We start from the raw sequence: 18,435 nt of genomic DNA on the forward strand, positions 1-18,435 counted from the left end.
ACTTTTCACTCTTTCTGTGTGATTTGGGGCAGTCATGGCCTGGCGGTTAGGGAACTGGGCTTGTGACCGGAGGGTTGTGGGTTCGATTCCCAGACAGGCCATGACTGAGGTGCTCTTGAGCAAGGCACCTAACCCCAACTGCTCCCCGGGCGCCGGGCTAGGGCTGCCCACCGCTCTGGGCACGTGTGATCCACAGCCCCCTAGTAATCACTAGTGTGTGTGTGTGTGTGTGTTCTGACTGCACAGATGGGTTAAAAGCGGAGGACAAATTTCGATTGGGGTGTAAAAATCACAATTGACAAAATATGGCACATTTAACTTTTTTTTTTCCAATTCAAATCTTCTGTTTTAACTGAACTGAACTATTTTATTTACTCCTCATTTGCAGACTAGCTGGCTGTCATCTCACTGTGGAGTCTTGCAAATCTCTCACATCAGCTCTACAAAGAGAAAACTCCCTGAAACATCTGGACCTTAATAACAACAACCTGCAGGATTCAGGAGTGGAGCAGCTCTCTGATGGACTGAAGAGTTCACACTGTAAACTGGAGACACTCAGGTGAGATTTCTGTGAATTCATTCTTGAATGGACATGTTAATCTGTGAAGGCACTGTAAGGAAATTTTATAAAGGTCAGTATGTCTTCTTCTTTACATATTTACAGGCATTAATAATTTTAGTGATCTTGACCTATTTTAATAAATGGCTGCACTCAATCTCCCTATCTAGCCAAAATGTAAGTGTAGGAGACATTTATCTTCAGATGGTGATATTTTAGTCAATCTACCAGGCAGCAGCCAACCTTAGTTGGAGTGTGTGTGTGTGTGTGTGTGTGTGTGTGTGTGTGTGTGTGTGTTTGAGAGAGAGAGAGAGAGAGAGAGAGAGAGAGAGCATTCCTGCCACCACTATTATAAAAAGTAACATAACAAATATGCCATCTCTTTCTCCATGGGGACCAGAGCCTCAATGATGAGCAAACCCAACACTAGCTTCTCCCCAAACATATCTTCATAACACAGTGTGATGTCCTGCTGTCTGACTAGACAACACCAAGAGAAAACACCCCAAAACAGAAAATGACCCTCACCCCCATCTGGCAGGAGTGGATACATTAAACGTTATATGTCACAAAACACTGCACTACACCACACTTGCACAAATGACCTGGGGGAGTTGTACTAGAACAGAGTCAACTCTGTAAACTGAAGGTATAAATCTGTGTTCAATTACTACACCTGTGTGTGTTACCAGTCTGCGTTGTACTGTTGCAAATGATGAGGATGCTCAATTGGGTGAAGCCATTTATTCCCTGAACATGGGTTGATAAAATTATATTTAGAGCGGAATTAAATGTGGAGTGCACCTACAGCATTTGAATTCTCTTCCCGCTGCTTCTCGCACAAAACACTGCTTCATCCATTTTTTAAATTTATATACATATACGAACGAAAAGTACACTCTGTGGCCTCCACTGGTACTGCAGGTGGACAGGCTAGTCACGCTCTGGATCGCACATGCTAGTGGAACCACGAGGTGCACATAAAACATACGAAATGCAGACAACTTAAAACACAAATATAATCAATTACCTGCACATGGGTTGATAAAATGACATTTAGAGTGGATTTAAATGTGGAGTCCGTCTAAACAAAGCAAATGCCTCATTATAAATTGCACTTTCCAATACGAACACATTAAGGCCAACAAAAAAATTCAAAACGAGATAACAGTGACATTACTAAGTAAAACATCACACAAATGCAATTTATAGATGATCTTACATATTATGATAAATTGATGTTAGATCTAAGACTTACAAAATAGTGCAAATATGGCTTTTAATAACTTTTCTCAGACCCACGATTATCCCACATACCTGCAGCAATGGAATTCTCTTCCCGCTGCAGAAAAACCACAATGCAAAATCGTATAGTCCAATAACTAAATAAAAGTCTCAACCCATTTATGCAGGATTTATTTAACAATTTCCTAACAGGGTCATTCTACAGAAATGTCCACTTTTCTGTCCCTAGACTTCACAGGGCAGTTGCATTTTAAAACACCTCAAATTTAGGGATTTTTTTTACATTTTAAGACAAAACAACATGATATTTGAACAATTATACCTTTTTGAACCACTTTTGAACCAGCTTTTCTTTTCACCCACTTTAGTGTTTTTCCAAGTATGCCCAAAAATGCCTGTCCTCACTGTCATGCTGGGAAACTAAGGGCTTTATTTCTTAATGGAAAACATATACTTTATTAACTCAACTGCAGTTATGTGTCCATATATATATCCAATATATATATATATGTCCAATATATCACAAAATATTTAAAAATACAATATTGCAAATAAATATAATAAAATACATAATAAATGTGTACGTCCCCTATATTCATGTCACTGGTGTTACCGTATGACAAAATACTATTATTTTAATATACAAAGCCATGCTGATGACATCACAGGAAGTCATTTTGCTTCCTCTCTGAAGATCAATGAAGACAGACACATTGTAAGTTCAATGTCATATTTCATTTTTTATTAATTTTATCATCTACCCTCAGATTTCCTTTGAAGCTTCAGTGCAGTGTCACTGGTATGCCCTACTTTAATCTTTGGAAAATTAACATAGAATAATAAAAATGGATTAATTTATACATAATTCAGTGATTAGTTCATGACTGTCAACATGTGGTTTGATTCCCTGTGGCAGGCATTTTGTAAAATTGGTTTTTTATAACATTTGTCACTGGTGTTACTGTCACTGGTGTTACAATCCTGATAGGTAACTCCAGTGACTATGATGCCCATGCGTAAATAGTCTTTATTCAAAGCTTTTTTAAAGTTGATTTGCATATTATATTATATTTAGATTTTAAGTTAATAACATTTTGTGTTACTGATAATCCTGCTTTGGACAGCTATGGCTAAGCTGAGTGCAGCTGAGAAGCAGAGGAGGTACAGAGATTGCAGGGATGCTGACCCTCAACGCAGGCAGGAATACCTTCAAAAAAGTATAGAGAGCTATGTCAGAGACATCGAAACAGGAAAGAGGAAGAGAATAAGTGAGCTTACTGAAAGAAGTAAGAGAGTGCAGTGTAAAGAATGGAGGGGTCACCAGTAAAGGTGCAGGGCGAGATCTAGGACCGGAACAGATGGAATTGATTGTCCATGCTACTCATTACAGGAAGTTGTCCTTGTACCGGAATCAATCAGTCATCCCAGCAATCAGTTCAGGCCCACTGTCATTGGACCTCATAACTGTGGTCAGTGGTGTGTTGTCCAGTACGATAACACCCCTTACCCTGGCATCATTCTTCAGGTGGAGGAAGGAAGTGTGCAAGTAAAATGCATGCATGCCAAGAATTGAATTGAACCCACGACCCTCCGCTCACAAGACCAGTTCCCTACCACCAGGCCATGACTGCCCCGCAGATGCCGCGCACTCTGCTCCATGTTTTATTTAAAGTGACGTTCTGGCTGTCTAGCTTTCTTCAAACTTACACAACACCAATATCTAACGTCTCTTTATGTTCCCCCCATTAATGAACACCTGGTCACTTGGAGCATCCATTGGCTGATCACCCTTAATGGCTCTGAGCACAAGCAAATTAGTCCTCACTAGGGGTGACCCAGAGTATTTACATTGTATTTATATATGTTTACAGATTGAAATTAAAGCACCAGTTCCATAGAACAACATAAATAGCACATTTTGCAAGTAAATTATCAAAGAAAATGCCTCGTTAGTGTTAAGGACTCCATGGAAGTCTTATGGATGTCACTGGTGTCTCATTATGTCACTGGTGTCACCGTGTGCACTTTCGGGAACATCACATAAAAACATGTCAAATTTGTCATGGTAGGGATTTTGAATTAGTTCATATTTACTCTACTCAAGAGTTCACATTTACAACATTTAATTTTTACTTCATCTTAACTGTTTTCAATAACATTTTCCTTTTTAAAGTAAATACATGGTTACAAAACTAAAGAAATATTGTTCAAACACAGTTGTAACAAACATAAAATATATTGTACAGTTACTGTGATTGCATGTGCAACAGAAGTTGAGAAATATTATTTAATAAAAGTTGATTTTATTCAAAATAATTTCAGGTAACACCAGTGACAAATACATGGTACATGAAATCTTCAAATAAATGTACAAAAAAGGCAAAAAGCTGTTTAGGTGTACCTTATGTATGTTCTTATAGCCACTTAGTACAGTAATAATGTAGTATAATTTTAAAGTCTAGAAAAATATATTTATTTTCAAGTTTTTCCATATGTCAAAAGTGGACATTTTTGTAGAATGACCCAACACCGTTACATGTGCAGTCTGTCCAGGGGCGGACTGGGGAGAAAAAGTGGCCCGGGAGTTCCTGACAGACTGGCCCACTATATCATATATGTGTGTGTATATACTGTATATGAATCTATACATGGCACATAGTGTATATGACAGCTTTTATTGTCATATGGACAATATTACTTCCAGCAATAATATGAATACAAAGCCACATAGTGGCATAACAAAATAACTTAACAACTTGACCCTGACAAAATACAGGGGAAAAACAACTGGAAAGCTACTGAAACCTACATTGTTCACTCAGTGAGTCACCTCTGCAGCTTTTCAGCACCACCTTTACGTTTCGTAGTTTGTTTAGACCCTGGCTTAGACTGCTCCATCTTTACGGCAATGCGGACTTATTTTTTCACGTTTCAGTAGTGTCAACCGTGTCGTGGACGGACCACATGATGAGTTAGACCCTCAGCAGGGTCAGTGTGCAACTACCGCCTCGCGAGTGTTGGTCCACCACTCAGTAGCAGCACCGATCTACCGGGGATGTGGGATGATTCCCTGAGTGAACCGGCGTTCACCACCCACGGCAGGACGAGGAGAGACTAACAAGTTCAGTTGTGTCAGATATTTAACTGGTTCAGATTAATGAGTGTAAGGACAGAGGACCCCACCAGACCCGCAGCGTTTGATTAGAATATTAGAGGAGGTGGAGGTGTGGTGATCATTCTGATCATTAGTGTGGAATAAGGAGTAAAAATGTGGTAGGACATACAAATAATATGTGAGTTGATTAATCTGATTAATGTTAATGTGGTTTATAATGTAGGTTTGTGTTTAGAGTACGTTGTGTTGGTCTTCACTCACTGAGTGTCACATATCAGGAGTTTATATCATCATAGTAGTGAGAGGAAAGTACTAGTGGGTGAGTTCATCTAAATCGAGAGCCACCATTTTAACTGGGGAGACCCAAACCCACGACTGCAGGAAACTGCACCACACCCCCTATAGAGGGGCTACACCTACTTGATGTAGTGTTTGTATGACTCAAAATGAACCTTCAACGTTACTCTGAAATATTCATCAATGACCATTTTTACAATATACTATTTAAGATTTTTACATTTACACACCTCACATGTGATCACACTTAGTAACAGTGAAGTAGTCAGTTAGTCAGAAGATATTAGCAGAGGTTAAAAGACGCTCTGGTTTATCCTGTATTACCCCCTTGAGAACTGGGTTTATTACCTCCATAGAGACACTCCTGCAACCACATGGGTTAATGACAAACACTGACACCTGGTGGTCATTTTGTGTATAGTCATTTTTATTATGTAGTTGTGTTCTCCAAACACGATATCTAAAAGTTATAAAAATTAGCAGCATGATCATTAATAAAAACTAATGTCTATATTGTAATATCTGTTGTGTCTGCTGTAGAGTGTATAGTAATATCTTTTGTATCTACTTGCAGTCTGGCTCTCTGTAATCTTGGGGGAAAGACTTGTGAAAATCTGGCATCAGTTTTGCAACTGGCAAACTCCCTCCTGAAGGAACTGGACCTTAGTAACAACGACCTGAACAATTCAGGAGTGGAGCAGCTCTCTGCTGGACTGAATAGTTCACACTGTAAACTGGAGACACTCAGGTGAGATTTGTTATATTCAACAGAGATTCTTCTTGGTTGGTCCTGTAGCTCTGACCTCCATCACCATGAAATGTTTTGATAGTTCAGTCATGCAGCATATTAGACCCTCCTGCCTCCTACTTTGATCCCCTTCAATAATCATATAATGTAAATAGATCTGGTGAGGACGCTGTATCCAGTGAACTACACGTGACTCTCACACATCTAGAGAACAAAGACACGTCAGGATGTTTATCTACATCAGCTCCACTTTCAATACCATCATTACACAACAGCTCACAGAGAAGCTGGTCACTCTGGGCCTCCACACACCACTCTGCAGCTGTGTACTGTACCTTCTTACACACACACCACAGTCAGTGAGAACAGAGAACAGAACATCCAGCAGCATCACACTGAGCAGCGTCTCCCCCAGGACTGTGTGTTCACACCTCTCCTGTTCACAATACTCACACATGACTGTGTGTTCACACCTCTCCTGTTCACATTACTCACACATGACTGTGTGTTCACACCTCTCCTGTTCACATTACTCACACATGACTGTGTGCTCACACCTCTCCTGTTCACATTACTCACACATGACTGTGTTCACACCTCTCCTGTTCACATTACTCACACATGACTGTGTGCTCACACCTCTCCTGTTCACATTACTCACACATGACTGTGTGTTCACACCTCTCCTGTTCACATTACTCACACATGACTGTGTGTTCACACCTCTACTGTTCACATTACTCACACATGACTGTGTGTTCACACCTCTCCTGTTCACATTACTCACACATGACTGTGTGTTCAAACCTCTCCTGTTCACATTACTCACACATGACTGTGTGCTCACACCTCTCCTGTTCACATTACTCACACATGACTGTGTGTTCACACCTCTCCTGTTCACATTACTCACACATGACTGTGTGTTCACACCTCTCCTGTTCACATTACTCACACATGACTGTGTGTTCACACCTCTCCTGTTCACATTACTCACACATGACTGTGTGTTCACACCTCTCCTGTTCACATTACTCACACATGACTGTGTGCTCACACCTCTCCTGTTCACATTACTCACACATGACTGTGTGTTCACACCTCTCCTGTTCACATTACTCACACATGACTGTGTTCACACTTCTCCTGTTCACATTACTCACACATGACTGTGTGTTCACACCTCTCCTGTTCACATTACTCACACATGACTGTGTGTTCACACCTCTTCTGTTCACATTACTCACACACGACTGTGTGCTCACACCTCTCCTGTTCACAATACTCACACATGACTGTGTGCTCACACCTCTCCTGTTCACATTACTCACACATAACTGCACTGACACATTCAGCCCAATCACATCACAACATTCACAGATGACACTACAGTCAGTCTGATCACCAATAACGACACACTGTACAGACAGGACATGGAGCAGCTAACCAGGGACTCAGAGAGGATCATGGGAGCCCCACTCTCACCCTAGTAGATGTTTATAAAGGTGGATGTGTCAGAAAGGCCTCCACCATCATGCTGGACCCTCTCACCCATCTCACCACCTCTTTGTGCTCCACCCTCTGGTAGGAGCTGCAGAGCATCTGGGCAACATCCTCCAGACTGTACAACAGTTTCTGTCCTCAGACCATCAGGACAATGAACTCCCTCCACAAACTGCCCCCATTCACCCCATCAGGGCAATTAACTCCCTCCACAAACTGTCCCCCATTCACCCCATCAGGACAGTTAACTCCCTCCACAAACTGCCCCTCATTCACCCCATCAGGACAATGAACTACCTCCACAAACTGACCCCATTCACTCCATCAGGAACTTTAATGTGAAGAACTGTTTGCACATGCACTTTACAACTTTAATCTAAACTCTCCACTCAGGGATTAAGATTAAGATATTAAGTAGTCATTAAATATAAATGCTAGAGTGGTAAAGTGGTAGAGTACAATAATACAGCAGGTATATAATGTGACAGTAGTTATTGTATTTAGAGGTGGACTGTTGCTGCCATGTAGCCCTGCATGTACGTAGATGACACACATGACAGTCTTATTAGACATTTACATTTATGGTATTTAGCAGACGCTCTTATCCAGAGCAACTTACAAAAGTGCTACGTAGTTGCTTGAAATCTCCAAGGTAGTATAGATAGTCCTGAACACAAGGTACTCTAAGCTGGAAAAACCACTAGACGAAAGTCATATGATACCCAACAATTATGCCAAGTCATTATTATACCTGAATATACACATCACTTGAGGAAAAGGACAGTAAGCAATTCCTATAACCCAATTATGCACAATACCTGAGAAAAAGATAGTAAGCAATACCTGTAACAAACACCTGAGGAAAGAGACGATAAAGCACAATAGACTAAGCATAATTACGTAAAGTGCACTTGAAAGAGGTGGGTCTTCAGTCGGCGTCTGAAGACAGCAAGTGACTCCGATGTTCGGACACACAAGGGAAGTTCATTCCACCACCTTGGAGCCAGGACAGAGAAAAGTCTGGATGCTTGTCTCCCATGTGTCCTGGATGATGGAGGCTCAAGACGAGTCATACTTGAGGCGCGGAGGGCTCTAGGTATGCTTCTGGGTTTTACCATGGCCATCAAGTAAGGAGGAGCTGGATTATTCTTTGCTTTGTAGGCCAGCACCAGGGTTTTATATTTGATGCGGGCAGCTACCGGAAGCCAGTGGAGGGAGTACAGCAAGGAAGTGACATGGCTGAACTTGGAAAGGTTGAAGACCAGCCGAGCTGCAGCGTTCTGGATCAGTTGCAGGGGTTTGATGGCATGCATAGGAAGACCAGCCAGGAGGGAGTTGCAGTAGTCCAGTCTTGAGATGACAAGGGACTGGACAAGGACCTGAGTGGCCTCCCTAGAGAGAAATGGCCGAATCCTCCGAATGTTAATGTGAAGGGCGAATCTGCATGATCGTGTTGTGTTAGCAACGTGGGCCGTGAAGGAGAGTAGACCACTGATATCACACAGTGTAAGTCCAGTTTTAGGTCCTTCTGATGTAGGTTAATAGTGCACTAGAGTTCTGAAGGGTGAGAATAAACATAAGAGCTCAAATAAACACAAACAGCAGTGATGTGGAGAAGAGTGAACAAAGCCGTCTGCACGGAGGACGCCATCTTGGAGATGAGAGTGGAGGAACCTTCACTACAGTTCCCAGCCTCTCTAGCTGCTCCATGCAGACTGATCTGTGAACAAACTCTCTCTCTCTCTCTCTCTCTCTCTCTCTCTCTCTCTCTCTTTCTCTCTCCCTCTTTCCATTCTTTCTGCAGATTGTCTGGTTGTCTGGTCACACAGGAAGGTTGTTCTTCACTGGCTTCAGCTCTGAGCTCAAACCCCTCACACCTGAAAGAACTGGATCTGACCTACAACCACCCAGGAGAGTCAGGAGTGAAGCTGCTCTCTGCTAGACTGGAGGATCCACACTGCAGACTGGACACACTCAGGTAACATTATTGTGTGTGTGTGTGTGTGTGTGTGTGTGTGTCCTAGGGTTCATGAGTAACCAAACTACTGAAGGCCATAATCATCTGTTTCTTATGTATTTCTGACTGGTCTCCCTATTAATAATTCATCCTGTTTGTAGACTGCTGTGCAGTGATATGTTTGTAGCGTCTTTGTTGTCTAGTGTTTGGTTTTAGGGTGAGTTGGGGAGTCAGTGTTATAGTGAACTGTACTGCAGTGTGTTATAGTGAGTGTGACAGTGTTAGTGGGTGGAGCTGTGTAGGCCAGAGGGTGGAGCTACAGTCCTCCTGCCTGACTGGTTGGGTCCTGCTCCCCATCATGATGGACAGGTGTGTGTCATCAGGGGGAGGAGCCTGGACTCTTTAAAACAGAGACAGCAGCTGTCTGGACAGCAGGGTGAGGACTTTGTGTTGTGGGAGATCCACCGTGTGATGGAGGAACTTTACAGTTGTGTCATTTCACCTGTGTGTGTGTGTGTTCAGGGCCTCAATGTAATCACAGAACAAACACAGACAGTAGCACAACATTTACTGACCACAATGATTCAGATGTTTGTCTGAAAATAAATAAATCTCCTAAAGTTGATGATGTAACTTGGGTGACTCAGAGGCTGGACACAAATGTGAGCTTTTATGAATTTTATTATGAACAAAAATAAAAATAAAATTAACTTTTTTTACAAAAGTTAATTGTAAAAAAAATCTACAATTAACAAAAACATAGATAAACTAGACTAAAGACAACAACCATGTAATACAACTACAGACACATCAATGAAAAAGAACATATTGAATATACAAATATAGCCGCAAGCGGCGATAGGCGGGAAGCCCAAAAGGTCCTTTAGACCTAAAAGTGAAAAGAAGCTGTTTGGGTTTGGCCAGTGTGTGCTCTACAGATAGTGTGTGATGACATCTGCGTGTGTCAGAAAGGGAGACACAGAAATAGCACATCTGGCTAGGGCTGCATCTATGTGAACAATATAGGAAGGCCTGCATGTGTCTAAACATGATTGGGCCTGTATATTACAGAGAGAGAGATTGAGGGAGCCAGAGACTATGTTTTGTTAATTCACTCCTTGCACACCTAGCACGCCTAACATGACTGTCCGTGGAGTCAAAGTATGAATGTAGTCTGCAAAGCCTGGCATTACATGACTGACATGACTGACATAACTGATATGACTGGCATGACTGGAATGACATCACTGCCATGACAAACAAAATAAACATGACTGATATGACTGACATAACTGGCATGACTGTAATGATTTAATAATAATAATAATAATAATAATAATCTTTATTTGTATAGCACCTTTCATACATACATGTAACTCAAAGTGCTTTACAGTATAAATAAAAAGAAACATTAAAAGGAGATAAGACAAAAAGACAAAAAGAAAATGTTAAAAGAAATTAAAGATAAAAACATTAAAATAACATAAAAAGTAAAAAAGTAAAGTAAATAAGATAATAAAAAGTAAAGTAAATAAGATAAAACTATTAAAATAGAGTTTCTTAACTAAAAGCGGATCTAAACAGGAATGTTTTGAGACTGGTCTTAAAACTATGCAGGGATGAAATGCCTCTGAGCTCTTCAGGAAGAGAATTCCAGAGCTTTGGGCCTTAGTGGCTAAAAGCACCCTCGCCAATCTTTAATCGACTTTTAGGAATCACCAGTAGATTACTGTTTGAAGACCTGAGAGACCTGACTGGAACATATCTAACCATCATTTCACTCAGGTAAAGAGGGGCAAGACCATGAAGACATTTAAAAACCATGACTAGAACCTTAAAGTCTATTCTAAAGCTGACAGGTAACCAGTGCAGTGAGTGGAGTGCAGGTGTAATATGATCTCTCTTTCTCCTGCGGGTCAGAACCCTTGCAGCCGCGTTCTGAACTCGCTGTAGGTGCGAAATAGAGCTCTTTGGAAGAGCAGATAGAACAGCGTTACAATAATCTAGCCTTGATGTGATAAATGCATGGACAAGTTTTTCACTGTCAGCAGGAGAGAGCATATCTCGTACCTTAGCGATGTTTCGAAGATGAAAGTAAGCTGTTTTGCATGTAGTCATGATGTGTGATTTGAAGCTGAGCTCATTATCAAAGGTGACGCCCAGGTTCTTAACACATTGTCTGGCATTCAGATTCATTTGATTTAAATAAGTCTGGACATCATTCCTTTGTGAATCACTGCCAAGAACAAGAACCTCTGTCTTCTGTTTATTTAACTGCAGAAAATTGTCAGACATCCATGTCTGTATATCATCTATGCAGTCAAACAATGAGCAAATTGATTTTAGGGCTTTAGGTTCTGGCGAAATATAAAGTTGAGTGTCATCTGCATATTGATGATAACTAATACCATGTTAATTAATGATGTGTGGTAACAGAAGCATATATAGGTTGAATAGTAACGGCCCAAGAATTGATCCTTGGGGGACGCCATAAGTTATTTTTTGATGTGTGGAGGAAGAGGTACCTAATGCTACATAGTAATCACGCCCAGTTAGGTATGATCTAAACCAGTCTAAGACTAAGCCACTAAGGCCTACCCAGCTCTGTAGTCGATCAAGAAGTATTTCATGATCAACGGTGTCAAAAGCGGCGCTTAAATCTAGCAGAAAAAGGACTGAGAGTTTGCCTGCATCCTTATTCAATCTCAAGTCATTTACTACCTTAACTAGGGCTGTTTCAGTGCTGTGGAGAGCTCTGAAACCAGATTGAAAAGTGTCATTTATTTGATTTACTTTGACATAGTCATTCAACTGGATTGACACTACTTTTTCAATTACTTTGCTAAGAAAGGAAAGGTTAGATATAGGTCGATAATTATTAAGATTTGTGGGATCAAGATTTCTGTTCTTTGATAGTGGTTTAACCATTGCAGTTTTAAGAATTTTAGGGAATTCACCCAATTGCAGAGACTGATTAACAATCGTTAGAACTTCATTTGCTAATGAGCTCAGAACCTGCTTGAAAAAGCATGTTGGTAAAAGGTCCAGTTCATAAGTAGAGGATTTTAGTGATGAGATCACATCAAGTAGTGTTACCATGTCAACGTCTTGGAAATAAGACATATTAAAGTTAGGCTGAGTAACTGATATAAGGGTTGATGGTCTATTAGTGCTTGTTGCTATGTTCTGCCTTATACTAGTAATCTTGTCCCTAAAAAATATAGCAAACTCCTCACATTTTTCAACTGAAACAGTCTCACAGAAGACACAGTCTCACAGAAGACACAGGAGGTGGGGTTTACTAACTGATCTATGCTTCTGAACAAGACAGCTAAGTTATTATTGGATGAATTGATTAAGGTAGAGAAATAGTTTTTCCTTGCTGATTTCACTTCACTGTTGTAATTCTGCAATGTTGTTTTATAAATATCAAAATGTACTTGCAATTTTGACTTTCGCCAACGTCTCTCAGCCTGCCTACAATCTTGCCTAAATTTTACAATGGATGGAGTGTTTCTCCAGGGCATCTTAGTTTTACCAGAGATAATTTTAGTTACCTTTGGTGCCACAGCATCAATACAGTTCCTAACTCTGTATGTGAATGTTTCAACTAGCTCATTCCCATTTTCTGAGAGGGGAGGGAGGGACTGTATCATGTCTGTGAAGGCCACGGCACTGCCATCACTGAGATAACGCTTGGTTATTGTGCGCTTTCACTGAGTGTTCTAGTAGATAATGACATGTTGAAAAATACACCAAAATGGTCAGAGATTGCAACATCAGTAATTTCAGTATTATTAACCTCTATACGTTTAGAAATGATCAAATCTAAAATGTGGCCATGCTTATGAGTTGGGCCTGATACATGCTGTATGAGATCAAAAGAGTTAAGCATCCTCATGAATTCTGTAGTGATTGGATTTGTGGATATATCCATGTGAATATTAAAATCCCCAGCAATTAAAACATAATCAAAATCAATTAAAATCCTTGAAAGCATTTCTTCAAAATCTTCAAGAAAATCTGCATGTAGTCTGGGAGGATGATAGATAACAATCAAAAGAACTGAATAAGTACTGTTGAGTTGTACTGCCAGATATTCAAACGTAGGATGTTCCCCTAATGAGATCTGCTTACAGCGGAATGCTTTATGGTATAAACATGCAACACCACCACCTCTCTTATTTACCCTGGAGACATAAATATAGTTAAAGTCGGGAGGTGAAGCTTCATTTAGCACTATTGCTCCATTGCTATCAAGCCAAGTCTCTGTTAGAAAAAGAAAGTCCAGACAGTAATCTTCAACTAGATAGGCAAAGTTTGTGAACAAACTTTATGTTGGCTTGCAAAGCAGCTGAAACGTTGTTTTGAATGTTGACGACCTAATGTTAAAGGTTGTTTTAATGTTATCATTGTTAGATTATGTTGCGGTTAAGGGGTAGTTTAGGTGATTGGGGTAATTACTGCTGAGGGGTAATTGGCTGTGGGGTAGTTGATATTGAGGGGTTATTGACCTGTTGGGGTTATTGTTGTTGATGGCTATTAAGATTACTGTGTAGTTTCTGTTAAAAGCTTGTTTAGATGTGGAAATTTTGTTGAGGGGTATTTACCTATGGTGGGGTAATTACTGTTGAGGGGCTATTGCCATTGGGGTAGTTAATGCTGATGTATTTAATATTGTTGAAGGCTTTAGTTTAATGGGGTTGTTGCGGTTAAGAGGTAGATTAGCAGTTTGGGGCAATTACTGCTGAGGGGTAATTGGCTGTGGGGTAGTTGATATTGAGGGGTTATTGACCTGTTGGGGTTATTGTTGTTGATGGATATTAAGATTACTGTGTAGTTTCTGTTAAAAGCTTGTTTAGATGTGGATTTTTTTTATTGAGGGGGTATTTACCTGTGGTGGGGCAATTACTGTTGAGGGGCTATTGCCATTGGGAAATTTAATACAGATGTATTTGATATTGTTGAAGGCTATTAGTTTAATGGTGTTGTTGCGGTTAATAGGTAATATAGCTGTTTGGGGCAATTACTGCTGAGGGGTAATTGGCTGTGGGGTAGTTGATATTGAGGGGTTATTGACCTGTTGGGGTTACTGTTGTTGATGGGTATTAAGATTACTGTAGTTTCTGGTAAAAGCTTGTTTAGATGTGGATTTTTTTGTTGATGGGGTATTTACCTGTGGTGGGGCAATTACTGTTGAGGGGCAATTAGTTGTGGGGTAGTAAAATTGCCATTGGGGTAGTTAATGCAGATGTATTTGATATTGTTGAAGGCTATTAGTTTAATGGGTTTGTTAATGTTAAGAGGTGATTTAGCTTTTTGGGGCAATTACTGCTGAGGGGTAATTGGCTGTGGGGTAGTTGATATTGAGGGGTTATTGACCTGTTGGGGTTATTGTTGTTGATGGGTGTTAAGATTACTGTGTAGTTCCTGTTAAAAGCTTGTTTAGATGTGGAATGTTTTGTTGAGGGGGTATTTACCTGTGGTGGGGCAATTACTGTTGAGGGGCAATTGCCATTGGGGAAGTTAATACAGATGTATTTGATATTGTTGAAGGCTATTAGTTTAATAGGGTTGTTGATGTTGAGAGATAATATAGCTGTTTGGGGCAATTATTGCTGAGGGGTAATTGGCTGTGGGGTAGTTGACATTGAGGGGTTATTGACCTGTTGGGGTTATTGTTGTTGATGGCTATTAAGATTACTGTGTAATTTATGTTAAAAGCTTGTTTAGATGTGATTTTTTTGTTGAGGGGGTACTTACCTGTGGTGGGGCAATTACTGTTGAGGGGTAATTGGTTGTGGGTTAGTTAAAATTTGAGTTGTTGTTCAGTTATACAGTTAATACTGCTACAGGGACTGAGGGAGAGAAGAGGTTCCGTGCGTGTGTGCTCCATCTGCTCCATCTGCTCTATCTGATCCATCTGCCCTTCTGCCCCATCTGCTTTATCTGCCCCATCTGCCCGTCTGCTCCATCTGCCCCGCTGCTCTACCTGCCCTGCTGCTCTACCTGCCCCATCTGCCCCTCTGCTCCATCTTCCCCATCTGTTCCTCTGCTCCATCTGTGTGTGTCTGTGTGGAGTGGGTATGAGAGAGATGCATGTGTGTGTGCGTGCGTGTGTGGGGGGAGGGGGAGACACATTCAACATAACTGACACCACTCTGAGTGGAGGAGCCTCGTTTAATGTGATTTGCACCCTCCGAACAAACGGTCGTAGTTCGGGCTCTATTTAACGTATCGCTTAACCGAAGATATTGTATGAGAGAGGACCCTTGGCTGATCATTTTGGTGTAATTTATGTGATGGTTGACCTAATATTGTCTGATTTATGACAAGTTAAACACAGAGGCAAATTGTGAAAAAGACAGTTCTGATTTTGAGAAATTAACATGGGAGTTAATGGGGCAGTTTTCTGTGTCTAGTGCCAAACAAATGCTCATAACTCTAAAAGTAATTGATAAAATGATTAGATATTTTGGCGTGCCAGAAAGGACAAATTTCTCTCTCATTTAAAATTTAAATGGAGCTTCTAGATGAAAGTGGAAGGAATTTACAGCTGTTTATCCAGGAGATTTTTCATGACAGCACACTAACTGGGGACATTTCTGAACATTCCGCCATTCATTCTCTATGGGGAAAAGTCAACTTTGAGGACTTGTCCTGAGGACACCGTATGTCCGACATGTCCCAAAAGCACAAGCACACTTCTTCCATATGAGATCTGTGAACCTGCCAATTTTCAAGGTTCTAGCTCAAAAACTGCGACCTGTGAAAGTTACCGAAAAGTCGAATAGAATAATAATAAGAAGAAAAAGAAGAATAGGGAGAACAGTATGTTGGCTGCTTCGCAAGCCAACATAATTAATTTAGCTATTATAAAAGACTTGTTTGTGAGTGAGCGGACGTTTAGTAAGGAGACTTTGAAGACTTGATGTGTTTGATCAGCATCGCCTACATCACTTGTGCATTTCACTGGGATCAAATTTTGTTTGTTACAATGTTTTGTACCCTTATGTTTTCTTCTGATTACATTTTTATTTTGATTCTGAGAGCCATGCCACCGGCTATTTAAAATAACTGGAATGTAGCACTGACTAGGAGCATGGGTTCCAGTGTGTCAGACCTGAGAATTCACTGAGTGTGCAGGAGAAGTAGGTGAGTTCCTACAAGACTGCAGACTGTAGTGTTGCAGAACCTCTTCAATCTCCTGGAGTTTACCTCTGAGACTGTGGACAGATTCTCTGACAGGAGATGGTGGGCTCCTTTGACTGACATTACTGACGTTACTGCTGGCGGTTGGGTGCAGATTCCGCATGTGAGTGATTCCATACATTAGATTATCCACAAGCATTTGAGTCCCAGCCCTGTTAGGGTGAAGCTGATCAGGTTTAAAAAGCTCAGGATGCCTCCAAAAAATGTTGAAATTGTCAATGAAGTTTACCTTCCGATGTGCACAGGCTGTAGTGAGCCAGCTGTTTAGAGCCAGCAGTCTGGTAAAGTGACCACTGCCTTGACGTGCAGTTGGTATCAGTCCAGAAATGAACACTTCACACTGGGAAAACTACAGAATGTCGAGCAGATGGTTAAAATCCTGTTTCAGAATCTCAGACTGTTGTTTGTAAACATCGCTAGAGCCGACATGTACAATCAGTCTTTCCGTAGCTGGATGGCCATGCAATATGTGTGGAATCATGGGTATCACTTCACAGACAGTAACACGAGGAAAGCAAAAGGCCTTAATACTGTTGCTCCATACATCTCTGATGACTGAGTCCCCAATTAGCAGCGTTTTGGGCTGTGGCGGTGTTCCTCGTCTTCTTTCACCGTTAATGCCTCGGTGGCTAACATGGTTAGCATCCTGATGGCTAACATGGTTACCACTCCAATGGCCAACATGGTTACCACCCCGATGGCCAACATGGTTACCACCCCCATGGCCAACATGGTTACCACCCCCATGGCCAACATGGTTAGCATCCCGATGGCTAACCCTCTTAGCATGCTTGTTAGCATGCTGCTGGCTAACACAGTTGGCAGCCTGGTGGTTGGTCTGCAAATGGCCAGAGTTATTTGCATGCTTAGCAGCCCGACTGGAGTCGGATCTCTGATGCTGATTGGGGTGTGCTTGATGTCCTTGATGTCCTGGAGAGGGAGGCAGTATGTTGTGATGAGACTGCTCAGTTTCTGCTACTTCAGTTGAGGCGAGAGCTTCATATCTGTTATTGAGAAGAATGTTTTGTTCTGGAGATGGCTGCTGTGCTGGTTTCTGCTACGTTCCTTCCCCCGAACAAGAGTCCAGCCCTTATCATTGTTGTTGTTAACAGGATTAGGAGTTGAGGCCAAGATGAGCTTAGGCTTTGCCCACAGTACATCCCAGCGACAATGGAGAGAAACGTCTCTTTCTTTGCCAGTCACAGGGACGGTTTTGTCAGCGGTTTGTGTGGCAAGAATCGAGTCCAGATATTCTTCCTCCTCCCTTATAGAATGTAAGGTATGGATTCTTATCTGAAGTTCTGCAACCCTCTGAGACAGTTTTATACACTCAGAGCAAATAGATGATGTGGAAGCATGAGCCATAATCGCAAAAGCACCGGGCACAAGGCTCAAATATCCAAGTTAAAAATCCAAAGTGCAAAAGTGTCAGTCAGATTTGATGATTTGACTGACATGACTGATATGACTGATATGACTGGACTGAAATGATTGGCATGACATGACTGGCATGACTGATGTAACTGACATGACTGGACTGACATGACTGGCATGTCTGATATGACTGACATCATATATAAATTAGGATGGGGTACATGTAACTTGCTTATCAAAGCCGTCTTGACAGGTTTATTGCCCCCCAATAAAACTTTATGACCCCAATAAATTTTATGACCCCTCCCCCTTATCGTGCTCTGTACATTGTGGGCATGAGATCTAATAGTAATTATTTTTTTATCAGGAGTCACTAAATGCTCCTCTTTGAAGTAATATGTGGGTGTGTGTGCGTGTGTGTGTGT

At 41.2% G+C, this 18,435-nt stretch overlaps 1 protein-coding gene across 2 annotated transcripts in view; it reads left to right on the forward strand.

Moving 5' to 3' along the window:
• Window positions 1-18,435, forward strand: part of LOC143484636 (uncharacterized) — a 328,223-nt gene that overhangs the window by 78,248 nt on the left and 231,540 nt on the right. Inside the window, exons 10-12 of one of the 2 annotated variants that reach the window (XM_076983472.1) lie at window positions 389-559; window positions 5,791-5,964; window positions 9,272-9,445. In XM_076983472.1, coding sequence (XP_076839587.1) covers window positions 389-559; window positions 5,791-5,964; window positions 9,272-9,445 — 519 coding nt within the window. The remainder of the gene's footprint in view (window positions 1-388; window positions 560-5,790; window positions 5,965-9,271; window positions 9,446-18,435) is intronic. The other variant, XM_076983469.1, reaches the window with a different exon arrangement.

Source organism: Brachyhypopomus gauderio, chromosome 20, assembly GCF_052324685.1.
Source record: "Brachyhypopomus gauderio isolate BG-103 chromosome 20, BGAUD_0.2, whole genome shotgun sequence".
Classification (NCBI taxonomy): Eukaryota; Metazoa; Chordata; class Actinopteri; order Gymnotiformes; family Hypopomidae; genus Brachyhypopomus; species Brachyhypopomus gauderio.